Below are 26,541 nucleotides of genomic sequence, written 5' to 3'. Positions count from 1 at the left end.
TGAGGAAAAAAATGGGGGAGGGGTTGGCTGGCTCACAGAAGACTTTTGAGAGCCTAGATGGAATAAGGAACGGTTTGTAAAGGTTTCAAGAAAGAATAAGGGACAAAGTAAAGGAAGCAAGAAAGAAGCAATTGAAGAATTTTGGCAGTTTGTTTATTCATTCATCCATTGATAGACATTTGGGTTGTTTACAGATTTTGGCTATTATGAATAAAAGTGCTAAGGTCATTCACATAGAAGTCATTGTGAGAACCTAAGTTATTTTTCATGGGTACTTAGAGGAATTTCTAGGTGGTTTGATAAAAGCGTGTTTAACTTTATTGGGAATTGCAAGTCTGTTTTCTAAGGTAATTGTACTATTTTGCATTTCTCCTAGCAATGTATGATGAAAATTGTAGTTGCTACACGTTCTCACCAGCACTTGGTATTGTTAGTCTTCTTAATTTTAGCCTTGATAGTGAATGTGAACAGTCTCTCATTGTGGTTTTAATGTGCATTTCCCTGTTGACTAATGGTGTTGAGCATCTTTTCATGTGTTTATTTGATATACATCTTCTTTGGTAAAGTATCTGTTCAAATCTTTTGCCATTTTTATTCTTGTTGTTTTTCTTCTTGTTGAGTTATGAGTTGTGATATGTAAATATATATTCAGATATGTGATTGGCAAATACTTTCTTCCAGTCTGAGGTTTGTCTTTTTCATTTTCTTAATGGTGTCTTAAAAGCAAAAGTTTTTAATTTTTATGAAATTCAATTATAAATATTTTCCTTTTATGATTTGTGCTTTTTGTGTCCCAGATAAGAAATTTTTGCCTAACTCAAGGTCATAAATATTTTCTCCTAGAAGTTTTATCGTTTTACCTCTTACATTTAGATATACAGTCCATTTCAAGTTAATTTTTCTATATGGTGTGAACTAAGTGCTGAGAACTAAGTTCTTTATTTTCTTTCTTCTTCTTCTTCTTTTTTCTTTTTTTGCATGTGGATATCCAATTATTCCAGCACTGTTTGTTGGAAAGACTAGCTTTTCTTCATTGAATCACCTTGACGGCTTTGTTTGGTATAGTTTTCTTCATGTTTCTTTTGCTTGAAGTTTATTGATCTTATTAGATCTGTGGATTTATACTTTCCATCAAGTTTAGAAAAGATTTGCCTGTTATTCCTTAAAAAAAATTTTTTTTGTCCTCTGCTTATCCTTTTAGATTCCAACTACATGAATGTCAGATCACTCAATATTGTCCCACAGTTCACTAATACTCTTTTCATTTAATTCTCTTTTCTCTATGTACTTCATTAATGTATAGTTTCCATTGTTATGTTGTTGGGTTCACCAGTTTTTTCTTCTGCACTATCTAATCTGCTGTTAACCCCTTGCAGTATATTTTCATTTCAGATATTGCATTTTTCATCTTTAGAAGCTCCATTTGGATCTTTTTTTATATCTTCTATTTCTATCTTCAGTGTTTGTGTTTTCTTCAACATATGGAGCATATTTATAATAGCTGCTTTAATTGCCTTTGTCTGCCCATTCTATCAGCTGTGTCATTTCTGATTATGTTTCTATTAATTGACTTTTCTTCTGATCAGGAGTCATATTCTCATGGTTGTTATATTTTTTTTGATCTTTTATGTTATTTTATTTTTATTGGAGTACAGTTGATTTACAGTGTTGTGTTAGTTTCTGCTGTACAGCAAAGTGAATCAGTTATACACATACATATATCCAATCTTTTTTAGATTGTTTTCCCATTTGGTCATTACAGAGTATTGAGAAGAGTTCCCTGTGCTATACAGTAGGTCCTTATTAGTTACCTATTTTGTATATACTAGTGTGTCATGGTTGTTAATTTTGATTAATCATTAGACATTTGTAAATATTATGTTGCTGGTTGCTTGATTTTGATGCATTTCTCTAAGTAGGGTTAGACTTTGTTCTGCAGTTAATTTACTTGGGGTCAAATTGTTTTGAGCATTGTTTTTAATTTTCGTTAGGGTGAATCCAGTTTAGTCTTTATTCTAGAGCTAATTTAACCCCACTAGTAAGGCCATCTGAGGACCCTTCTGAGAACCCTTCCCAGTGCCTGTGAATTATGAGGTCTTTCCACTTTGGGTGGTAGGAACATGAACTATTCTCAGCCTTCTGGGAATACTAGGAATTGTTCAGCTAGCCTCTGCATTCTATCAGTTCTTTTCCCCCTCTCATAGAGTTTTAGTTCACACATAAGCAGCTCAGTATTCAGCCAAAGATTTGAGGGGACCTTTGGACAGATCTTTGGACTTCTCTCTTTCTGCAGCTTCCTCTTTTCCAGTATTCTTCCCCACAAATTCTAGCTGCCTTGGCCTCCTTGAGCACTGATCTCCTCAAGTCAGTGAGATCACTGGACTCTGGGTTCCCCTTCCTATGCCATGCCTTAGAAATGCCCCATCAATAAGCTGGACAGTCACAGGGCTTGTCATATTTGTTTCCCCAGAGATCAGTCTTGTGCTGCCTGTTGGCCAGTCTGAAATAATTGTATCACATATTTTTTCCTCGTCTTGTAGTTTTTTAATGTGGAAAGGTAATTCCTACAGCAGTTAATCCTTCACAAGCAGAAGAAGAAATCCCATTTCAAACTGCTAACTTTTAATATGTTGCAACTTCTTGAGTGTCAGAAATGAGACAAAAGGGAAAACCTAACTGATTTTAAGGAGATCACTTTGAATACTTAAATGTAATTATTCTTTCTTTCTTATTCCTTCCCTATCCATCTCCCTTTCCTCCCTAAAGGGTAGAGGATTCTACCTGAGATCTTTCCCTTGAGCAAATGAAACTTGCAAATGAAACTGCTTTCTATAATTTGTTGTATTTGGAGGTGTACTCAGTATTTAAGGAGCAGAAACCATAGTGTTGCAGATATCCCCCCCTTTTTTTTTTCAAAGTAGATGATATTACAATAGCTCTGGGTAGCTATTTCACTTACTGAATTAAAAGTTCCTAGGGTTTCACTTTGGCCCTGCTGTCATTCAACACGATCAGAACAAAGCTCTTTACCCTCTTCTATGCCTCAGTTGCTTAACTGTAATATCAAGGTACTTTAATGCAGAATGTAAAATTGTGCACACGGAAAAGTGAATTTTCCTGAAGCACAGCAATTGAGATATTCCTTTAAATGAAGTGCACTAGAAGAGTCAGCCTTGGATCTCCAGTTTACTTACAAAACCTACCCACATTGAAAAAAGATAAACCATGAACACTCAGTTGTTAACACCCAGAAGAATTCTCTAAGTCTACTATATCTACATTTCTATAAATACGTAGTTCTTTTCTTTTATCCTCCTCTTTAAGAGTAAGACAACTCAAAAAAAAAAAAAAGAGTAAGACAACTCTTAAACGCTAACAAGACTGAATGCCAGGGAAATTGTCCATTGTGGCAAAAATTTTCAGCCATTTTTTCATGTTAAAGGCTTTAAAATTTTTATTCCCCTCTGTTTATCTCCTCAATTAATCTTCCTTATAAAAATGCATATATACATATAAATTAAAAACAAACACTTTCCCTAACTATGTACCATAGAAAACCACAGATGGCAATTAGCTTGACTTTATTTTATTTTATTATTTTTTACTATAAATTTATTTACTTATTTATTTATCTGTCTGGGTTGGGTCTTTGTTGCTGCACGCAGGCTTTCCTCTAGTTGCGGCATGCAGGGGCTACTCTTCATTGCAGTGCATGGGCTTCTCATTGCGGCGGCTTCTCTTGTTGCAGAGCACAGGCTCTAGGCACCCGGGCTTCAGTAGTTGTGGCATGTGGGCTCAGCAGTTGTGGCTCGTGGGTTCTAGAGTGCAGGTTGAGTAGTTGTGGTGCGTGGGCTTAGTTGCTCCACAGCATGTGGGATCTTCCTGGACTAGGGCTCGAACCCGTGTCCCCTGCATTGGCAGGAGGATTCTTAACCACTGTGCCACCAGGGAAGTCCCAATTAGTTTGACTTTAAAACTAGCTTTCTTATTGAACATTTGTGTGCCTATTGGAGGATTTTCATAATGCAAACCTCCACTAGAATGTGCTTTCAACTTTTCATTCAAGAGACTTAATCAGGAGCAACCAAAATGTACTGCTTAAGGTTTAAAAAATATATCAAACTTTAAACACTGTTACCCTGGAGGGGAGATCCTGGCTACAAAACAAATAGACTTCAAAGGGACCTCCTGACTTTCTCTAAACCACAGATAAATATTTGCTATTACTATGGTAATAGGTAGCATAGGGCCACTTTGTCCTTCACTTGTAGGAGACCTTGAAGATAGGTGTTGATCGCCACCATGAAAAGTTTTCCCAGTAGAGATAAATCTCATACACCTTTTCCCATTAAGTTCTAGTCTGACATACAAGGATTAATTGCAAGAGATTAATTAAAGAAGAGAGCTGAAAGCTAATTAGAAGGAGAAACTTGCAGAAATAAAAGCCAATAAACTGGCTTAAAAGATAAAAAGTAGATATTATTTTCTCTACTTTGACCTACATGTAATGAAGTACAATCAGTTCAACTGAAAGACTGGTATCCCTAATTTATATGTTTGTAGAGATAGAAAACAAGGGACTTCCCTGGTGGCGCAGTGGTTGAGAATCTGCCTGCTAATGCAGGGGACACGGGTTTGAGCCCTGGTCTGGGAGGATCCCACATGCCGCGGAGCGGCTGGGCCTGTGAGCCACAACTACTGAGCCTGAGCGTCTGGAGCCTGTGCTCCGCAACAAGAGAGGCCGCGATAGTGAGAGGCCCGCATACCGCGATGAAGAGTGGCCCCCGCTTGCCACAACTAGAGAAAGCCCTCACACAGAAACGAAGACCCAACACAGCAAAAATAAATTAATTAATTAAACTCCTACCCCAAACATCTGAAAAAAAACAAAACAAAACACCATGTTCCGTCAACGAGCCAAGTTCTTTCACAATATTATTATTTATAAAAAAAAAAAAAAAAGAATCCGCCTGCCAATGCAGGGAACACGGGTTCGAGCCCTGGTCTGGGAAGATCCCACATGCTGCAGAGCAACTAAACCCGTACGCCACAACTACTGAGCCTGCGAGCCACAACTACTGAAGCCCGCATGCCTAAAACCCGTGATCCACAAGAGAAGCCACCTCAGTGAGAAGCCCGTGCACCGCAACGAAGAGTAGCCTCCACTCGCCACAACTAGAGAAAGCCCACGCAACAAAGACCTAACGCAGCCAAAAATAAATAAATAAAATAAATTTATTAAAAAAAAAAATCCGCCTGCAAATCCAGGGGACACGGGTTCAAGCCCTGCTCCGGGAAGATCCCACATGCTGCAGAGCAACTAAGCCCGTGCACCACAACTACTGAGCCCGTGCTCTAGAGCCCACGAGCCACAACTACTGAGTCTGCACGCCTAGAGCCCATGCTCCACAACAAGAGAAGCCACTGCAATGAGAAGCCCGCACACTGCAAGGAAGAGTAGCCCCCACTCGCCACAACTAGAGAAAGTCCGCACAGAGCAATGAAGACTCAACGTAGCCAAAAATAAATAAATAAAAAATTTTTAAAAAGATGGAAAACAATAAATACTATAAAATTAGTCTATGTTTCCTTCCACTCCAGAGTAGAGATTTATAGAGAAGAACTGGAAGTACAGAATTTTCAGGATGTTTAAGCCATTGAGCTTACAGAGCATGAACGCCCATAACAAAAATCCTGACCTCCAAAGAGAAACAAATTAAATCTCATTTCAGTTTCTAAAAATGTTTTTTTCTCATACTTTAGATAAGAAAAAGACATTTCCAACCTGGATAGATTGCAAGCTTGGCTAATATAAATCCTAATTGTGTCTCTTATCAGCAGTGTCATTTCTGAGTGATGACAGAGCTGTGATTAAAGATAAAATTCCAGGTCTATGTGACATTAAGCCTTTTAATCAAAGAAGCATTTATTCATTCAACCATTATTTATTGAGGAGATACTTTGTATCAGGCACTGTGCTAGGTACTCTGGATACAAAACTGAATAAGAAAAATCAGTCATGCGTAGGATTTCAGTTGTTCCCGAATTCTTGAAAATTGAGCGAGCTCTGTGAAAAGCGGTGTCAGAAAACAGCCCCAAATATTATTTTTTTAAATCAGAAGAGCACGTAAGGCCGTTTAACCAAATTTCTCAATGCTGGAAGTTCCTCTAGAATGGCTGATACCCATCTGTTCTCTATTAGATCCCACACCCTCATCAGGCAGCATATTTCATTTTTTGATGATTCTAATTATCAAAAAGTTCCTCTGTGTTAAGCTAGATCTGTCCTCTGTAACTTCTAATACTGATCTTGAAGCTACACAAAATAAGTCTATTTTACTTTCAACAAGCAAGTCCTTCAAACATTTAACGGCAGCCACCAACTTCACTTTCATTTTCCAGGTAAAATATCTACAGTGTCTCATATCATGTAGTTTTTAGACCATTTACCACTCTGGCTAGGTAGCAAATGACCTCTGTTTTATTTATATATGTAAGCAACCAATGACACTATTTTCCTCACATTTCCCCCTCTAAGATGTCAAACAAATTCTAAACTCTACTCCTGAACATTTTTTCCCAATTCTTTTTCAATCCAAATGCATTTCAAAGGTTTTTCTGTAACCTAAGGAATATTCAGATTTTAAAACACCTATAGTATTTCAATACAGCTATTTGGGAAGAAATGGAGTTGATGAGTAGGGACAGTGGTATGAAAGTAAAAAAAAAAATGAATTCGCCATGAGAACATTATTTATGTAGCCTACTGAGCATGCACCTACAATCACGGTAAAACAGGGAGGCAAGATTGCCATTCCAGTGTCATTATTTTGGGAGGTAGGGAAGGGAAGAGTCACTTCTATATGTGAATAGAATGTCGTAACATTATCTGCATATTTCCATAGTATCTGTCATTGTATTATTTAGTTCATGAGAAAATAATATTTCTGGTTACACACCAACTAAACTGACAGGCAAACTGGCAGGTAAGGCTGACGTAACGAAGCGGAGTTGGGGGTGGCCAGAGCAGTCTAAATATTCAGTAGGTACATATGAACAGAATTGGTTCCCCCTGTCTCCATAAGCAGCTGAAGGGATGAAGGTGACTGGTTGAAACTGACCAGGAGATTAAAATGGCCTCTGAGGATGAAAGTACCAGCGGCCAGCTCCACAAGTAACATAGCCTTCTGGTTACACTTACGGCACCTGCTAGAACGTCCAGAAGTAGCTAAATGCTTTCTCAACTGGGCTTTTTAAAAAGCAGAACTAAAAAGGAACAGCAATAATACATCACTGAACTCTTGGCCCATGAATTTCCACGTGCGCCTGGTGCATATTTTATAAAGTTCTTGGAAAACAGGTGTTTCCCACCTGTTCTGGTTACAGTATTTCAAACTGATAATCTTTTAAACATGTTATAACTCCCTGACTAACTTGAACAGGACTTCAAGAGAGACTTTTTCAAGCATATTGTTTTAAAAGACCATTTATTTTAACAACAAACCTACCATACAAAGTCATGAAGAGTATCTATTCTTAACAAAAGAATAAAGACAAGTCCAAATAGGGAATCCAGACCAGGGTCAGGAACTGAACTTTGCTCACTCACTCTGAGTTCCCTACAGAGCAACCTCTTACTGGGATCACTTGGAGATTCCTCCTTGGAGTCCAAAATACCAACAAGGTGTAGGTGGATACATTTTTTTTCAGTTTTGATAAGAAGTTTTACTTTAAGCTCATACTTATCTCTTAACATAACTTTGCCATCTAAAAATATCTTTTAAAACTTAGTTCTTTATCTTGTACTTGACATTCATAATATAGTTTTAAAAGAATTTGTAGAGTCACAATAGATATGTAGAACTAAATATGGAATGAAGAGACATGAATTGTTCTTTGTACATCGGATTTGTTCATTTTTCTCTAAATCTAACTCCTTCTAGTCTATTTTTGCCTGTTTGTGAAGATGACTGGGCTACTGCTTTAATAAAAAAAGTATATAATTCTTTATATTCACTCTACTATGAAATGACCAAGACTGATGTGTTCTCTAATTAAATAGCTGTCCAAAAGCACTAAGCAAAAATGTAGACCCTTGATGCTCTTGAAAAACATTGACAGTTAACCAATGTTAGTACAGGATGTCCCTAACTTACAAGTGGTTTGTGTTCTAAAAATTTATTTGTAAGTCAGTTGCCTGGCCTTTAGAATGCATTTTATGTCTATTTTTGTTTACTACTGTATCCCCAGAACCTGAGATAGTGCTAGACACATAGTGGGCATCCAAATATTTGCTGATTGACTGGATGAAGTGACCTAAAAGTGCACTTCACTAATAACGTAATTGAACTATATTATTGTTAATAATAATTAGCATTTATAGAGCACTTAGCCATTTATAAAACACATTTATATGTGCCTTATTTTGTCCTTTCTCACATTGATTCAATTTACAAATGAAGAGTCTAAGACCCCTAAATTAAAGAGAGCCATTGAAGCTACTTGAGAGGATTGGGTGTGAGATGTGGAACTTGAATTAAAGTGGTAACAGTGGAGGTGAGAACCAATTAGAGATAGAACCACCAGAACCTGGTGATGGACCTGATATGGGCCTCCAACTCCTACACTTATGCTATCACACTGCATTAGAAATACAAGCTATAGATAAAATATCATCTATACATACAAAATAGAGACTCAGAGAGAGTAGGGACTCATTTCTTTTTCTGCTGACACCCTTTTCTTTAGCAGTTAAGTGACTTCCTTATGTTCAGTGGTTAAGAAGAAGGACCCATTCACCTTGCAAGAAATGAGATCTCCCCAAAAAGATTACACCAAAATTGAGGGCTCCTGCCTAGCTAGCAGGAAGACTGATGTGACTAGCTAAGCAGTATCCAGCCCAAGACCCCTGCTATTGGAGTAGTTTGGATGTAAAGAATTTTCTTGTCATTTACTCACTCTATGGCATAACCCATGTATTCAGAGGTGGATGAGACATTAAGGGGTCCTGAGACAAATCTTCAAATCTGTACACAAATCCTTTCTGTAACATCTCTCATAGAGGCTCACTCAGCCTTAGCTGAAACATTTCATGGGATGAGAAACTCAATGGATCTCACTTTGTCTTTTGGATACATCCGTTTTTTTAAAAAGTCTTTCTTTGGTCAAACTCTTGCTTTCTGAAAGCATCAGAGTCCATTTAATCCCTCTTCAAACATCTGAAGAATGCTAGCAATTCCTGAACATCCATAAATCCTCTCTCACAGGCGAAATATCCCAAGTTAATTGTTCATGATATAATGAGGTTTCTAATTGATCTCACCAATTCTGCTCAGCTTTCTCTAAATAGGAATATCTTGACCTGAACATAATATTCTAGCTGTGCTTTGACTAGAGAACACAACAAAAGGACTATTCTCTTTTTGTTTGGAGCATTATTTTTCTATTAATGCAGCCTAAGACTGCATTAGCTTTTTTGGCAGTCGTGATGTATTGTTGACTCACATTGAGATTACAGTCAAACGAAACCCTCAGGTCTTTTTCACATGAATGGCTGATAAGTCACACCTCTTTGGTGGTATTACAGCTGATTTTTGAAAAGAGGAATTTATCACTATTAAGTTTAATCTCATAAGTTTTGCTCAAGAATCTTTCACAACGTTCCCTGAGTTGTCTTTCTTAAACAGTTCTGATTATGTTATCCTTACCCAGAGCTACTGATTGATCTCCACTACCCACAGGATCAAGTCCAAAATACTTTGCACACTAGATCCTGTATAATCTGCACTGAGCCTTCAGGGTTAGCCTCATCTTCCCTCATCCCTCTCTCTTCTCCATTCCCCACCATTCCATACTCTCCAACCATTCTGAGCATTGACCTTCTTCACACATGTGCACTTTTCCATGGAATTTCCTTCTCCACCTTTCAATTATTTTTTTATACTTTAAGAGACAGCAATTTAAAAGTCCCGATCAGACTGTGAGCTCCCTGAAGGCAGGAATATACTACAGTGATGTTCAGATAATAAGAAAGAGACATAACTTACAAGTTCTATATTTTTAAGTTTTTTTGGTTCGATTTTTCAAAAAAAGAATATTTAAACCTCTTTCTTCAAAGCTAGTTTCTCCTCCCAGCTCTAGAAATGCAGGTGAGTGGGGTTTGGCTTACTTGAAATAATATTTCTTAGGGATAGGGAGTAACAACTTTGGCAGTTTATCTGAGTGAACCAGATAGCTGCACAGGTTTGTCCAGAGGCCATGTCATAAGGTGATTGTTTTCCAGAATCACAAAAAAACCCCACCTTTGCACCCAACACAGCATTGTGAAAAGAAGCCCAGCTGGAAGCACTGCAGGAGCAGAAGCATGAGGCCCTCTATTCAATCATTTCCAATGATTTCAATGAAAAACTAAACAAAATCCCCCAGTTAACCTTTACATGCACCTTCTGCTGTTTTCCAACAGGTGTTGATAGATTTGTACCTTTCCATCTAAACTGCAACCCTTTGTACCAGGCCTTTGCAGATTAGAAATAGAGCCTATGGTTTGGGTTTGCAAAGGGATGGAGGCTACGACATTGTTCTTGTTGAGAAATTGTACTAACTAACTATCTGCCTTAGGATCTGTCATCCTAAATGGCTAACTTAACAGACATTTAGCAAGTCATCTCTCAAACAGACTGTTTAGTGTGCCTGCAGACCAGGTGCTCTGCCATAAAGATGAACAACAAAAGGTAACAAATAGTTATTATAGATAATCTTAACAATAAGAATGCCTCAGAGTTCATATATTTGATAAACAGCTATTTAGCAGGCAACATGTTAGATGCAAGTCTAGCGTTTCTCAAAGTGTGGTCTGGACTGCCTTAAGGAGCTCACAGAACAATGCGATAAACGCCATGACAGAGGTGAGCGTGTGATAAGGATGCACAGGTGTAAGGCACATACATAGTGCACCTAACCCAGGATTTTGGAAAGAGGTGAAGTTTAAGGAAAGTCCTTAAGGATCAATAGCAATTATCTATCCTTTCATCCATCCATCCAAAAATACCTGAGTGACAACTTGGCTAAGTGGATGAGAGGTAGGACTTGGGGAGAGGAGCATCTCAGGAAAAGAAAGCATGTGTGCAAGGGTCAGCGGATAAGAAAGAGCATGGCACCTTGGGGTAATACGATGGTTCAATAGATAGAGCTGGAGGCTGGGGCATAGCGGCAGTGAAGAGGCTGAGGCAGCAGGTATTAGAAAGGACCTAGCGTGCCCCATTAAACAACGTGGACTACGTTATGAGGAAACTGGAGAGTCAGTGAAGGGTTTTAAGCAGAGAAGTGACATTTTAGATTTCATAAAGATCCTTCAGAGTGTGGTACAGAGAACAGATTGGGGAGCAAGCAAGACAGAGTAGAGAGAACCTTCAGGAGAACATTGCAATAATACATAGAAATGATTTGCACCACCATTTGTAGCTGTGGGGATGGAGAGAAGCATACGTACTCAAGAGACACTGCAGTAGCAGAATGGGACAGGCCCTGGGGACTGGCTGAGGCTGGGTGAAGGAGAGAAAAGAATCGAGAATGAATCTCAGTTTTCGCCTTGATGGGTCTTTCTGGGTTAGACAGTGATGCTGTTTGTTTAGGTCTTTATTTTCTCAGTGAGGTAAGAGGCAAACTCTGGCTGAGAGCAAGCAATGGGTGTGAGAAGGGGTTTTAGGGAGAGGAGAAGACACTTTGAAAGAGTCATTGCAGGAATGAAAGGGAGCTGACGGAAAAAGGATTTCCAGGGAAGTTTGAGGGCCAAATTCAGGCTGGAAAACATAAATCTGTAGAGGTATCTCTCAGCACAATTGTGTTATTATTTTTCCCATTAGAGTTCAGCTATTTAGCTGAAGGAGCGAGAAGGCGAACAGTAGAATTGATCTAGAATGGGGATGTGATGGACAGACAAGGGGGCAATGGAGTTGAGAGAACTGACAGAAGATTCCAGAGAGAAAATCATGGGAGCAGGCTAGGTATCATGTCCATTTTTGCAGACAAATAGATATTTGGGGGCCAAAGAAGAGATAAAAGAAGTGGTCTAATGTGACCTAACTAAATTGTTAAAGAGAAGAAATAAAAATTAGAAAGAAAAATGGCCAAAAGTAACAAAGAGGATTGATAGAGCATGTGGGCAGGAGTTGACGATTACCTTTCTGTTGTTGCAAACTATACCTCTTCACTACGTCCCCTACCCCAGAAAGGATTCCCCAGTGGGCCTATGTTCTTCTGAACTCTGGTAATCATCAGAGAGAGAGCTACTGTTACAACAGGCTGAGTGTAGTGTCCTCCCCCTTTGGGTGTGTTGGGATGGTGAACATGGGTTGTTGGAGAGTGAGGTGCCTAGTTCTTCTGACAGAGAAGTGGTTGATGTGGCCTCCATTTACTTTTGCTTTTTATTTGGAGGTGGGAGTGGAGTCAGAGGGTTATTCATTGGGACACAGGATATGAGAAAAATGTAGGCATCAATTACAAAAGGAACTGATGGAAAGCCTCAAAGACCTCAGCAAGGTCAGGTTGGCTGAAATAAAAAGAAACACAAATTCTTAATGGAGATTAAACAGTATAAGGGAGTGATTACATTTTCTCTCTTTGATTTAATTTGAAAACACTGAAACCTTTTTCAGTAGCTGCCGAAAGGCAGAGTGTTAGCACAGATGATGTCACGCAGAAGGCATTTGAATGTTTTTCATACTTTTTTTGTTTTGTTTTAGGAACTGTGATTATGAAGTGTAAAGTAACATCGGCAAACATAGCTGATGCCTTGAAAGACTTCTGCTCCTGTCAGTTACAGGAAAGTTAGGAAGACGAGTGAAATAGGACATAGGAAGAGGGTTGGTGTTTTGTTTTTGTTTGTTTGTTAACAAGACAAACTATCCAGGAAAAGAGCTTGTTTCTTAGAGATAAAGTGAGATGTGTACAAAATGCCCAACATAATAGAAACTGGCATATTATACTGTGATCTCTAAATGATGCTTTTCTCTTCTCCTCCTTAATAGAACAACTAAACATTAATACATAAGCATTAATGAAAACATTAATATTTTTCAAGATTGTGAAAATGTAAATACTTCTACATAAACGGGATTAACTGCACAGCACCCTTGCCTTAGGTAGATGTTCTCCGTCACATTTTGAAAATTAAATTTCACAACCCACTAAGCAGAAAAAATGTGTACAATGCTATATTTTAATTTCATTTCCAATACTGTAATAGCTCAGGGGCATTTAAAAAATGCCTTTTAAAAAAAATCATCCCAAAAAATTGCTCCTATAGCTGGAATTGTGGGTCAAAAAAAGATTAAAAGTTGGATGAGTCAAGATAAAATGGAATGTGAGGCCCTTAAAATCTGAAAGCACCTAAAATCAACATTTCTCTTTCAGCATGATATTTTCAAGGGTTATCATTCTCCTTCAATACTGTTCCCTCTCCCTTTTCTATCATCATTCATTACCTGCTCAGTGCTTTCCCTTCTCCTCATTTGTTTCGGTTCATCTTTTGAAAACCTAAAGTTGCAGTTCTCATGCCTTCCCTCTGACTTTTCATTTTAGATTTGTACCCTCTGTTTCGACTGTAGCAAGTCAATGTTATTCGAATTCATGTTGTTGCTTAATTAAACAACCATTTAATTACCAACCCGCAGATTGGTAAGACTGGTTCTTGTATAAGCCTGGGCAGTTCCAAGCGTTTATGGTAATGGCAGCGTCAGTGGACTAACTTTGATCCTCTCCTGGGCTCAGTTCTTGGACTTTCCTCTTTTCTATCCACACCCATTCCCTTGATGATCTCATCCAGTTTCATGGCTTTAAACATCATCTCTGCACTGATGACTCCCAAGTTTATATATTTAGTCCAGAACCCTCCTCTGAACTTTAAACTCACAGATCCAACTGCCTACTCGGTATTTCCACTTGGATGTCTCACAGGCAACTCATACCTAACGTGTCCACATATAAGCTCCTGGCATTCCTCTCCAAATCTGTCCCCTCTAGAGTCTTCTTCATCTCAGTAATTGGCCATCCCATTCTTCCAGGTGCTCAGGCTAAAAACATGCTTACTTCTCTCTTTCTCTCATACCCTGCATCCAACCTGTCAGCAAATGCTGTTGGCTTTTATCCATAAAACCGATCCAGAACTCAACAGCTTTTTACCATTTCCACTGCTACTTTCTGTCCAGGCACCATCAGATCTAGCCTGAATTACTGCAACAGCGTTCTAGCTGGTCTCCCTGCTTCCCCCTTTGGTCTTTCCTTAACACACAAACCAGAGAAATCCTATTAAAAATAAATTGATCATATTGCCCCTCTGCTCAAGACTCCACTGGCTTCCAGTATCATTCAGAGTAAAACTCAATGACTATAATAACTTATTGTCCAAACTGGGATCTCTTTGAGAGTGAAAGGGGATGCTACAAATAATGAACAGGATTTAAGTGATCTAGGTGTAAATTTGGGCCATCCTGGGCACCTGTTTATCAGACTCCACATAATCTCCCACACCTCCCCGTTATCCCTCTGACCTCTGACCTCACCTGTTATACTACACCTCAACCCCTCTGCTTCAGCACCAGCCTCTTCACAGTCCTATCAGTAGGAGGCAGACTTCCTCAGGGCCTTTGCTCTTCCCCTAGACATGCCCATGACTCATTTCTGCTTCCCTTCAGTTCCTAATTTAAAAGTCACAGTGAGGCTTTCCCTGGGAGCTCTGTCTAAACATTTAAAACCCCCTTCCTACTTCCTAGCCCCCTTCCCTGCTTTTTTTTTTTCTTTCTTAATTTACACTGATTATTGATACTATCTAACATTCCATATATTTTACTTACTTAACTTGTTTAGCACCTTACATTTAGAATGTAATCTCAGGGGCAGCAGTTTTTGACTTTTTGCTGTGTGTCCGCAACTCCTAAAATAGTTGGCACATAGGAGACACTATATAAATATTTGTAAGAAGAATGAACGAATCATGACTAGTTTGAAAGGATACTTAGGAGTCGTGTAACATCCAACACAATTAGTCAACAGTATTATCATTTTACAGTTATTTTCCTATAATTCAGTTCAGCACCAGCCCCCTCGCTGTCCTGAAGTATTCTCCACATGTACTCTGGACATTCATGCCCTGTGGGGATCTGTGCTAGGTTCAGAGGTTGGGGGCCTGGGAGCCACAGAGTGAATACAAGGAGAGAGGAGACAAAGTTCCTCACGAAGTGACCACTGTAGGAATAGAAGAGACGGGGGACATGATATTATAGTTACATGTGAGTGACCAGGGTGCATGGGAGTGCAGACCAGAGAGACATTACGTTCAGTGACTTTTCAGACAATTCTGATTACTGATCAGAAGCAACAACTTCCATATTCTCTGGCATGATTCATTTTCCTCATCTTCCAGAGCCCCCAACCTCTAATACTCCCAGCCTGGTTTATGTTCTCCGCTCCTTGGTAGGAAGTTACCTTGTATGCCCAGATATGCCTGACCTCCAGGTGTCTGTTCCTCATTGTCTGGCCTTAATTTTTCAATATGAATCATCAGTTACTAACGCAGCATTTTGCAATCTGATCTCTCAAAGTTTCCAGAAAATTACAACCAAATACTGGCAAAGTTAAACCATCAAGTAGAACAAATACGAAGCAAGCAGATGCTAAACAGATTTTTTTAATAGCTAGAAAGAAGGTATTTGGTGGGGGGGTATTCACCCATTGAAATCAATAAGTCAAAGTTTATTGATTTAATTTCTGGGTTTGTTCGAATTTTTAATGTAGCTCCTTTGAATAATTTTATTTGATAACCATCCTGTGGGTTTTCCTTAAACTAAAGCCATTTTTTAAAATGTGCTGTTGTAAGTCTCTAGCCTCACCCCTACAGGAAGGGAGTAGCCCCAGGGTGTGGATAATTGAAACACTCTAAACAAATATATACAACATTTTATTTTCAAAAAAGTTCAACAAAATTGTAGCTGAGAATATGCTTCAAAGCATAACATTAATAACTTAGAAGAATTACTTAAAGCGGTTACCAACTAGATAAAAAGTATTTCCCTTCCACCCAACAAACAAATCAATCAAATAAAAAGTATGCTAAATGGTACTGAAGAACTGTAATACTCATTCCCATATAGTTTATTTTAAATGATCTTGGGTAACATTAAGTGCAAAGAATCTTTACTGGTTATTTTTCTATCTAATGTAAAAAAAATTAACTTTATTATGCAAAGTTCACAAACCCATATTACAAATTATCAATTAAACTGTAAGTTTTACAGTTTCATAATTACCAGAGCAATTTAGTTTTAGTTTTGTTTTGTTTTTAATTTTGGAGTTATAACAAAACCTAATCATATAAATAATTTTAAAGCAAGCTAATCATCCCAGCTCTGGCACAGGTTAGCTCATTACTTACTTACTCTAACCAAGTTACTCTGACTCACTAAGTCTCAGGTACTTTGTCTGTAAAATGGGGTCAATACTTGTACCCAACTAACAGGGTTCTTGTGAAAATAAGGCATGCAGAGGACTCTACAGAATGCCTGGCAGATGGGAAAGCTTCAGTAGATAAGAGCTGCCACTATGACTCATGACTGATGCTGCTGAAAAAAGAGGCATGAGCGCATTTCAATGACTGAAGAAAACAAGTAGCTAACCAAAGAGTAGTGTTTAGAAAGCATTTCTACTCATGTATTACTTCGTTTTATCTTTTCAGTTTAAAAATCCTAAATATTGTCTAGGACATTATACATATAAATACCTGTAAAAACCTGATTAATTTATCATTTTCTGCACATTTGTGCCATATTGACTTTATCACAAGGTATCACAAGGTATTGAAATATACTCCTTTTCAATGGCCTAAAGAGACAAATAGATACTCAGATCTTGCAAAGCACATTATTTTCACAACATACTTGGGGAATTAATCATGCACTACCTCATTATTTAATCAATCAGTCCATAAATTATCACATGTAATCTCTCACCCACTGGACTGTAAGGATTACGAAGGAAAGGAATGTATATAGTTTTTGTATCTTTCACACTACACAGCTTGGTACAAAGGAATTTCAAACTAGGATAATGGAAACAGCACTGGGCTAGAAGTCAGGAAGTACGAATTTCAGCTGAGTAATTGTAGACAAGTCACTTAACTCTCTTCAGGCTTCAGATTACTCATCAGTCATGTGCTTTTCCATCAATGACATTCAGGTTCCTTTTCAAATGCTCTCATTTTAAGAAACACTAGCAAGAGGGATTTTTACCAATGTTTGTCATTTTAATACACAACTTCATTTTTCCATATCAACAGGTTGAAAGAATGGGACCCTTAAGTACAGATTTTGTTCACTCAAGAAAACTTGCCAGGAACTCAGAGTTCTTGTCACTGTCTGTTCCATCAAACACAAATCCTTCAACCTGTTTTAGAAACAGCAAGCCCTCCCCTGCCAGCATTCCCTATCCCCTACCCTGTTTTATATTCTCCTTACTACCTATCACACTCTGGCATACTGTATATTTTACTTAGTTATTTGTTCTCTATCTCCCCCTTCCCCACCCCCATTCCCAGTACCATGCCAAGCACCACATCTGCCTGTGCCTTTTTTAAAAATAAAATGGAGGTATATTTGAAAATTAAGAATTGCATGTATTTAAGGTGTACAATTTGATGATTTGATATACATAAATATTGTGAAATAATCACCACTTTCAGGTTAACATTTCCATCACCTCAGATAGTCACCACTTTTCGGTATGTGTGGTGAGAATACTCCAGATCCACCCTCCTAACAATTTCAAGTACACAATAAAGTATTGTTAACTATAGTCATACTGTTGTACATTAGATCTCCAGAACTTGTTCATCTTGCATAACTGAAACTTCGTACCCCTTGAACAACACCTTCCCCATCTGTGCCTTTTACCAGGATTTTGGGAGCACTTAATACCTCCACCCCAGCATTTCCCAAGTTGTGCTCTGAGGATCTCTAGAGTTCTGAAAGATAGTCATCGGAGTTCTGCAAAAAGAGGGTTGCATGGGCAAATAAGTTTGGGGATGTCCCATCCTATACTTCCCACTTGGAGACAGAGGACACATAATGAGAATATTTATATACTTATAAATGTCTAATTTTGTTAAACCCAGTCAGTGTTTCCCAATCTGGTTTGGCCATGGAAACTTTCATTCCCAGAACACCACTGACATCTCAGAGGACATTCCTGCTCAGGAGAAAGCCATCTGGCAAATTCTTTTTCACCTTCATGTCACATCCAAATGAATAGCAAATGTGAGAGAGTGAGCGAGGAGAAAGGCAGATAGCTCTTTGCTAGCAATTCTTAGAGGTAATGGAGAGAGAACATGGTTTTATGAAACAAATACTACACTTAAAGTCAGAAGACTTGTGATTTAGTCCTAGCGCTGCCACATAACTAACTAACTGTATGTCGTTGGGCAAATCGCCCTACCTCTGAGCCTATCTCCTCTCCTGTAAAGGAGACACATTTTAGGATAACCATATCCTATTCTTTGAAACTGCTGACCAGTTTAGAAAGTTTCTGTGTAGTAGATTTGACTTGGATTTAAAAAGTATTTAAATTTAAAAATTATTCTTGGATTTAAAAAGTATTCTTCTGGGTGGATTTTTCGGGCCTATATTTTTAAAGTCCTTTTTCAGATGACTGGTGCCTTCCACTCTGAAGATGGGCATATCTGATTTCTTAGACATGAAACTACAGGACTCTCTAGGGCCCTAAAAGCCCAAAGAAATATTTTAGAATGAATAATGGAAACACATTAAGTCTGGGATATATTTATGTTAGTCTGAGTAGTAGGATAATACCTAGAGAAAGCCTGAGAAGTCTTATATAGAATGGAGGAAGATACAGGTCTATAGTATTATAAATAAGGAGTAAATGAAATTTGAGACTACTTATTTGATGCTAGATTAATTGGCTTATTTTTCTGATCACTCAGTTTTCAAAGAGAGTGATTGAGGATACAGGGTTGTACTGAAAAATTAATTTGTAGCTCAGCACTAATTTATATTCCAAAGCAACATGCGAGAGGTAGATAATAATCATTTCCTAGGGGGCTTCCTCTGGTCCTTACCTTTGAGGAAGACTCTCTTCTACTCTCTAACTCAGGAGGGAAAGATTCATTCTCAAACCTGTCTCTGAAGGGAAGAAATTCTATGATAGTTTAATGTACACTTGCAAATAATGCTCTAGAGAGAACTAGGTGGCCCTTGATGTTTTTCTTGCCGTTGAAATATGTCTGCTGAAATAACAACTACAGTAAAAAAAATTTTTTTAACTGGATATAAAAGGTGACTGCACATTGAAAGATCTATCTAACGTAAATTTTAGTCTCTGCTTGAAATTTGATGTAAGCGTTGATGACAATAAGTAGTTTGGCTTTAAAGAAGACAAGATTTTGCTCTGCTACAGGTTAAATAAATGTTCCTTTAGTCATCTCTAAGTAATTGCTGGGCCATTGTAATACATTCAATATGATATTTGCTAAGCAAGCATGCCTGCCATCTGGTTACTGAAACTCTATTTTTGCTACTTCATAGGTACACATGGCCCAGTAGCACTGAGATGCAGGCAACTGATAGGAGCCTGTGGATCAATTCCAAAGCAATTTGAGAGTTCAAGCCATTCATTTGTTTGCAACACAAAGTGTTCTCCACGGAAGAAAACAATGAGTCTAACTTATCTGTCTCTTTCCTGTCCTGGTATCTTTAAAAATGTCCATCATGACAGGGTGCATGCAGGTTTACAATATTAAGCCAACTTTAGAGAAGAATGGAAAGAAGACTAAGAATGGAAAATAGTCTGTGTGCTGCTTGTACCACATCCTGCTCGGCTCTGGTGCCAGCAACTCCGTTCCTGGTCTGGGGAGTGTCCACAGAAGAAGAAGTAGCTGGGTAACATGGCAAAAGTCCATATGGGTCTGTGGTAGGAGGGAGAAGAAGTTTCCAAACCAGTCCTTCCATCAAGTCCCTGGCAAGCACCCCTGTCCCCCAAACCAAAGACAGAATTAGCAGCACTGAGTACAATGCCTGACACACATAGTAGGGGCTCAATGAATGTTTACTAAATGTAATCATCTGGGAAGCCTGTGAACAGTAATATAAATGACTGCTAGAAGAATGATTATGTTAGTCTCTGAAGCCATTGTAATACATGCATTGGATATATGCTTAACACCTGGTCCAGGCTTTCTCGACTTTGACACTATTGACATTTTGAGCTAACAATTCTTTGTTGGGAACAGGAGTGGGAGGGAAGCTATCTTGCCCACTGTAGGAGGCTTAGTGGCATCCCTGGCCTCCATCCACTAGATGCCAACAGTGTCCCTCTCCCCAGCAAAAATGTCCCCCTCGTGATGGGGGGGTAACAAAATCACTCCTTGTTGAGAACCACTTATCTACTCTGTGTGTTTGTGTCATGTACTAGAATTAGAAATACTATACTCTCTCTTCTCTTTTTTCCTGCATTGATATTTCTTGATCTACACGTTGAAGGTATTTTATTCTTTTAATCTGCTTTCTCTCAATTGCCTCTAAATTCCATGTTTTCACATATCTCAGTGGGGGAGGGCTTTCTAGGTACATCTGTACAAGTTAAAAAAGACATGTTTCCCCCTTAGGAGAGGGGAAATATGAAACAAAGAGTAAACATTCCATACAGAAATTGGACTAGTAGCTAAGGAGGCTGTTTTGCAGAATGATATTGAGATGGTCTTGCGCCCAGGATAGACCCCAGACTCTAAGCTGCAACTATTGTGTATGTGTGTCCAAAAAGAGTTTCTGCATCTTAAAAGAAACTACCTTCATTTGTTTGCTATGCACTCTTGCAATCTTACCAGTAAAACTCCTCTGTTATATAAAAGTATCCTTCTGACAAACATATTTTTTTCTCCCTTGGTTTTGTTTTTATTTACTTCCTATTTATGCTAACAGTTTCAGGAAGATACCAGCATGGGCTCCAGGAACAGGCTGTCTCAGTAACTCTTGCCTCTTCAGAAGCACAGTAATCAGTCCTGCTAACTGAAGAAATCAGTAGCCTTTTAAACCTCTAAGGCAAAATGATAATGTTGTATATTTCCTCTTTCTTAAAATGAAAAATATTAAAATCTTAGAAATCTGACTTAAACCTAGCCAGTGGGCAACCTGCTTGAAAATGATTACACATCCATGTCTAAGGGTGAGAAATAATTTATGACAAATAAAGCTCATGAAAAATTCTAATTTCACTCATGTTGCTACAAGTATACCTTCATGCTTTAAAAAAAATGTGGGCTGGTAACATTTTTCTACCTTACTTACAGTGTAGAGTTAAACATGTGCCCTTACCTCTCCTCCAGTGCACGGGAAAGGATTGGAGTATCTAGAAGTGCAAATAGCTCCCTTCTTGACAACATCATCTTCCAGGCCAAATGTAGCCGGGCAGTTAGTTGCAAAGTACTTGTAAGGCTTCCATGTTTTCCCAAAGTCCTGGGACCGGTCCAGCACCATGGCTGCCGGCCTAGGGGACTTGAACACCATAATCAGATGAGTGAAGTAGAATTCAGCTTCCAGGTCTAACTGGATCTTTTCTCTGTGCACATCCTCAGCAGACTGCCACCACGTGCGAGGAAACCTGAAGGATGAGTCTGCCATGGCAGCTGGCAGGTGAGCCAGGTGAGGCTGGGCAGCACTGCATTTGTCACATTTGGGCTGCTGACAAGTCAGATCAGTGTTCTCACTATAGAAGCAGTACAGTTCAGTGGCGTTCTGACCACAGGTGGTGTCTGCCCAGAGTTTTCTTCCTAAAGCCAAATTTCCCATGCGAGGGTTACAGGCTTTTTCACAGCGGGAACTCACTCCAGCCACTCCACTCAGTCCTAGGGATGGGAGAGCATATGTTATTCAAGACAAACCCATCTGGAAACTTCTTTTGTCCACCTAGTCCATCTTCAACAGTCGAGTTATCCCCATATTGCCCCAAGGCTTTCAGTAAAGAGGAAATGCTACCGAATTTGAGCATGAATACTGTTCTGCATTTATACTATTGGCATATGCAAGTGTGTGAATGTGCATGTGTGTGTGTGAGTGTGTGCCTGCGTGCCCGTTTCATGTAAAATTCCCATAGAAGAAAATAAGATCAGTTTGGGTAAAGGGCAAGAGGAAGGAAAGTGGAAACATTGGGTAAAGATAATGGGACTGCTTTCTAACAGTCTCTATTTTTGAAATACACTCATTTGCTTTTGAAGTCATGACATAAATAATACCAAAAACCAACAATGTTTTTAAGATCACTCAATTTAGTCTTTCAAATATAATTTGAGTCTTTAGCATTATCTAACATGTTTATGAGAATGCATTAAGGAGGAAATGTAGAATTCTACTATATTTTTAAGACGAAAACATGAAAGGACCAATTCCCTAAGAAAATCAATATGAGGTATTGGTATACAATGGGATCTCATTTAGGGATACAAAGCTAGAGACCACTGTAGCCAAGATGTGCAATATCTATTTTTAATATCAAGTAAATGTAAGTAAGAAAAAACCCTCTAAACTGCCAAATGACAGAAAAGCTTATTTGACACCCTCTCTGCCTCTTGAGTGCTTCTACCTATGACAGGTTCTACAGTAGTTACCTGTTTGCTTAACAGGAGAATGTTTACAGTCTGGCAGCCACTAACAGGACCTTTAAACATAATCTGTGAACTAAAACACCTTCCTAAAGAAACATGCGCTTCCACCCAAACAAAGGTCCAACAGACTTTAATGTTTCAAAATTACTTAAAATGATAAACATTATACACCTACTAACATCCTGACTACATAATATAATCCTTAATTTGGGCTTGTCATTTTAATTATGAATACCTGAAGCAAAATTATCTATTTTAAAAGTTAAAACAGAGAGGGAAAAAAAGGAAAAAGAAGTCAAACCCCAAATTCCGGCTAATTGAACGTTTCTGCTTCTTAAGAGGGAGCATCTCTGAATCGTTATCACTATACTGTTGGAGAAGCCAAATGACAGCTTAGACCAAAAGAGAGACATTTCACACACTCAACTGACTATCACGAGCCTCACGAGCCTTATGGTTCTTTGCAACCATAAGAAAGGGCTTCCTTAGGCATATTTTTTAAATGTCAAATTCAAGTGTGCGTTATGCCTGGACTCTGTTTGCCACTTTTCTGATTAGCTGCGGCAACAGTTGCTTGTGGCCAGGATCACCCAAACACACAGTGTGCTATGACTCACCTGTAAAGCATTTCAGGGAAAATCATATACTGCCCGTACAAGTATTTTTGACTTGAAACACTTGCCTTGTGATATTTATTTACAACCTCTTGATTGCTTGCATGTTTTTGCCATAACACGGTTTGAAAAGGGAAAGGTTTATTAAAGTTCACCTTGTGGCTGGGGGAGCATGCATAACAGCATGCAGGGGTGCATAAGTAGCAAGAATTAAAGTAAAAGCTTAGACCTTTAACGGCTCCTTGGGAAAAGTACTGAATAATTTTAGATGTCCCCACCCCAAACTAGGAAGAAATCCAGAAAAGACTGGAGCCAGATAAATAATCGGTGGACACAATACTTAGAGATCCCTAAAGAAGTGACCATCCAAGTATAGCAAGGATGCTCCTAAGAGTCCGACGCGTTTGGGATGCAGACTCCAAGCCTGGCTTTTACTTCATGCTAGCGTCTCTGGGGGCTGAGTGGATGAAACCGAAGGGAAGGGAGAAGTGTGCCAGTGCTCTCTCTCCACCAGTCCGTCCCTCCAGCCCACACTCCCCTTTCTGGAGCAAGCGAGATGCGTTTGAGAGACCAAGTGGCCAAAGAGTCCCTCACTTTCTTTCCCCCTTACACCCTGAACCGCACTTACGCCTAGCTGGAAACCAGGTGACCTGCAAGAGGAGGGAGAGGAGCAAAAGGGGTTCCCAAATTTAGAAACGGCAAGCTAGGAACGGGTGGCCAAGGGCAACCCAAGGCAGCCGGGACGGGAGTGGGAGGGAGAGCGCATCTGACGACGCCTCTATCGGTCGTCCAGTTACCGAGACAGGAAGCAGACCCGCCTCCGACCTCCCGCGGAGCCTCGGCCAGGGTACCAATTCCCCAAGGGCGGCAGGCCGGCTCCGTGCAACCCGGGGCGATCACTACCTATCGTCCCAGCCCGGGGTCTCACTGAGTTCTAGCCACTGCCCAGGGAGAGGCCACTCACCCCGCCCCAGGTGTCCCTACCTGGCTCCCTAGTACCCAGCATGAGGTCGGGGACAACGGCGATCGCTCTCAACAAGAGAGCGGCCCCGGCCCACGCGCGCCCAGGGTCGCTGGGCCACCCCTCCCCATCATTCCTCAGGCCATGAAGTGCCGGGGGATGGCGAGCTTGGTCCTTTGTTCCCTCACAAAATGGAAAGGCAGTTTTTTACAAGTCCAAACCGAGAAAAAAAACCAAGGTCGCGCTGTCTCCGGCAGGGCGCACCCAGGATATCGGGTTATCCAAAGGCATGTGTATCGCAGTTGCAAAAAAAAAAAAAAAAAAATCAGTAGTATTTTAAACTGCTGAGACCCGGGGAAAGGAGGCGGAACATGGCCACTCATTTCATCCTTGGGAGCTGAGCTCTGCGCTCTCAACCTGCACTCGCCTGCACCCCCGAGTTCTGAGGTGGGGCACACAAGGGGCGAAGGAAGGGGGTTGGGGGCCCGGCAGCGTCACCACCCACCTGCGGCCACCGCGGAGCAGCCCCAGAGCAGCAGCAGCCGCGCGCAGCTCCCCATGGCCGGGAGGAGCCGGGAGGACCCGGGCCGGGCAGGTGCGGGAAGGAGTCGAGCCCTCGCGGCCGCGGGATGAAGCGCCAGCAGTCCTCGGGAGGAACCGGGCTCTTTATTTCTTCCTCCTTCTAGGGCGCCAGGCTCGGTCAGTGGGCGCCGGCGGCGGGGAGCTGCGGGCTGGGGCCGCGCCGGGCGGTGGGGTGACCCTCGCGCACCGGCCTGGAGGGGCGCGGGCACCTCGGGGGCGGCGGGAGCCCCGGCACCATAGCCCGCCTGGCCACGCTGCCCCGCGGAGCGGTCCTGCGAGCTCCTCCGCCTCTAGCCCGGGGCTCGGCGCCCGCAGCAGCCGCTGAACTTTGCGAGACCTTTCACTTCCCGGCCGCCTCCGCCGCCGCCGCCGCCGCCGCCGCCACCGCCTCCTGGGCGTCCTCCTCCGCTTTTACCACGTCCTCTTGCTGCTGCGTCTCGGTCCCGTCCTTCTCCATGGGCAGTTCCATGGGATGCATTTTTATTGCACCGACACCGCGGCGCTCCGGTGCCAGCCCTCCTCCCCTCGCACCTCCACCCCTTCCTCCCGCCCGCCCCCCGCGCTCGCTTGACAGCCCGGGCGCAGTAGCCCTCGCGGTCGGGTCGCCGCCGCCGCCCGGGGAGGGATCCTCTCGCCCGACCAGCCGCCCCCGCTGCCTCGCTGCCAGCTCCACCCGCCCGCCTCAGCCCCCGCGCGCGTCCGTCACCTCGCACCCCAGCTTCTCTCGTGCCCCTCCCGTCTCTTGCCCTGCATCTCCCTGTGTGACCCCCCCTGGTGCCCTCCAGCACCCACAGGCCTCCTCTGGAAGAAGTCTCCCACCTTCTCCCGGAACATTCCAGAGAGCAGTTGACTCCCTCTTGATCAGGTCAGGGCATGCCAAGGGGCTTAAAAAACCGCGAAACAGGCTAGCTCCTACTTCCTACATCCCCCAACAAAAACAAGCCCTCCTCTTCTCCCGCCACCCCTTCTCCCAGAGTCTAACGACCCAGGGATGGAACCCCTGATCCAGTCCGGGGTCAAGGGCAAGGGAGAGCTCATTAACTGCTAAGTGGCATCCGCCGCTTCTCTGCTGACTTTCGGGGGGTGGGGGAGGGCATCCTGGCTAAACAATCAATGCTTACTTCATCCGAGGTGTATCTGTTTTGATGTAAAACGTGTTCCCTAATTCAAACTCAAGGTGCTAAAAGAAAAGGGTCACAGGATTAGCTAGTACCCAGTTTAAGAACATCCTTGTCTAGGGGCAGGGGCACGACTAAGACAACCTCTTTGGACCTTCCAAGCACTCTCTCTCCAGTTGTGCTGCGAAACAATAATGTTGTGTAATAACGTATGGGGAACAATTTAGTAGCGACGGCAAGCAGCTAATTGTGGATAGGATTGCTCAGGGCTGCTGCTTATGGAAGATTACACAGCCCTTGAGTCTGGGACTTTTGCAAGTTCTGTGAAGATATAATTCTACGTACACATCCAGGGAAATTGGTTAAAGTTAAGTAGAAAGCAATTTTTTATTGCAGTGTTCATTTTGTGCCTTTAAATATTTTCCAGAAAATTATCTACTTTACAGATACCATTCAGTTGTGTGTGTTACTGATGACGACAGTTCAGAGCTCTGGGGCATATGTAGATATTATTTATGACTCAGCTGGGGACACGTAAGAAGTTTATATCTCCCAGGAGGGACTGGGGCAAGGTCAGCATCATCCATTTGGGAGACATTAAAATTA

The 26,541-nt window shown here is 40.9% G+C and overlaps 1 protein-coding gene across 2 annotated transcripts in view; it reads right to left on the bottom strand.

The window, feature by feature from the left end:
• The window catches only part of NTN4 (netrin 4), a 105,385-nt gene extending 80,250 nt beyond the window's left edge, over positions 1–25,135 (bottom strand). For both annotated transcript variants that reach the window (XM_060165280.1, XM_060165281.1), the window contains exons 1-2: positions 24,741–25,135; positions 21,375–21,904 (exon numbers count right to left, since the gene is read on the bottom strand). In XM_060165280.1, coding sequence (XP_060021263.1) covers positions 21,375–21,904; positions 24,741–24,795 — 585 coding nt within the window. In that variant the 5' untranslated portion in view covers positions 24,796–25,135. The remainder of the gene's footprint in view (positions 1–21,374; positions 21,905–24,740) is intronic.
• Positions 25,136–26,541: the final 1,406 nt, after the last annotated feature.

Source organism: Lagenorhynchus albirostris, chromosome 11 (genome assembly GCF_949774975.1).
Source record: "Lagenorhynchus albirostris chromosome 11, mLagAlb1.1, whole genome shotgun sequence".
NCBI classification, from domain to species: domain Eukaryota; kingdom Metazoa; phylum Chordata; class Mammalia; order Artiodactyla; family Delphinidae; genus Lagenorhynchus; species Lagenorhynchus albirostris.
This window is presented reverse-complemented; position numbering and strand designations above follow the sequence as displayed.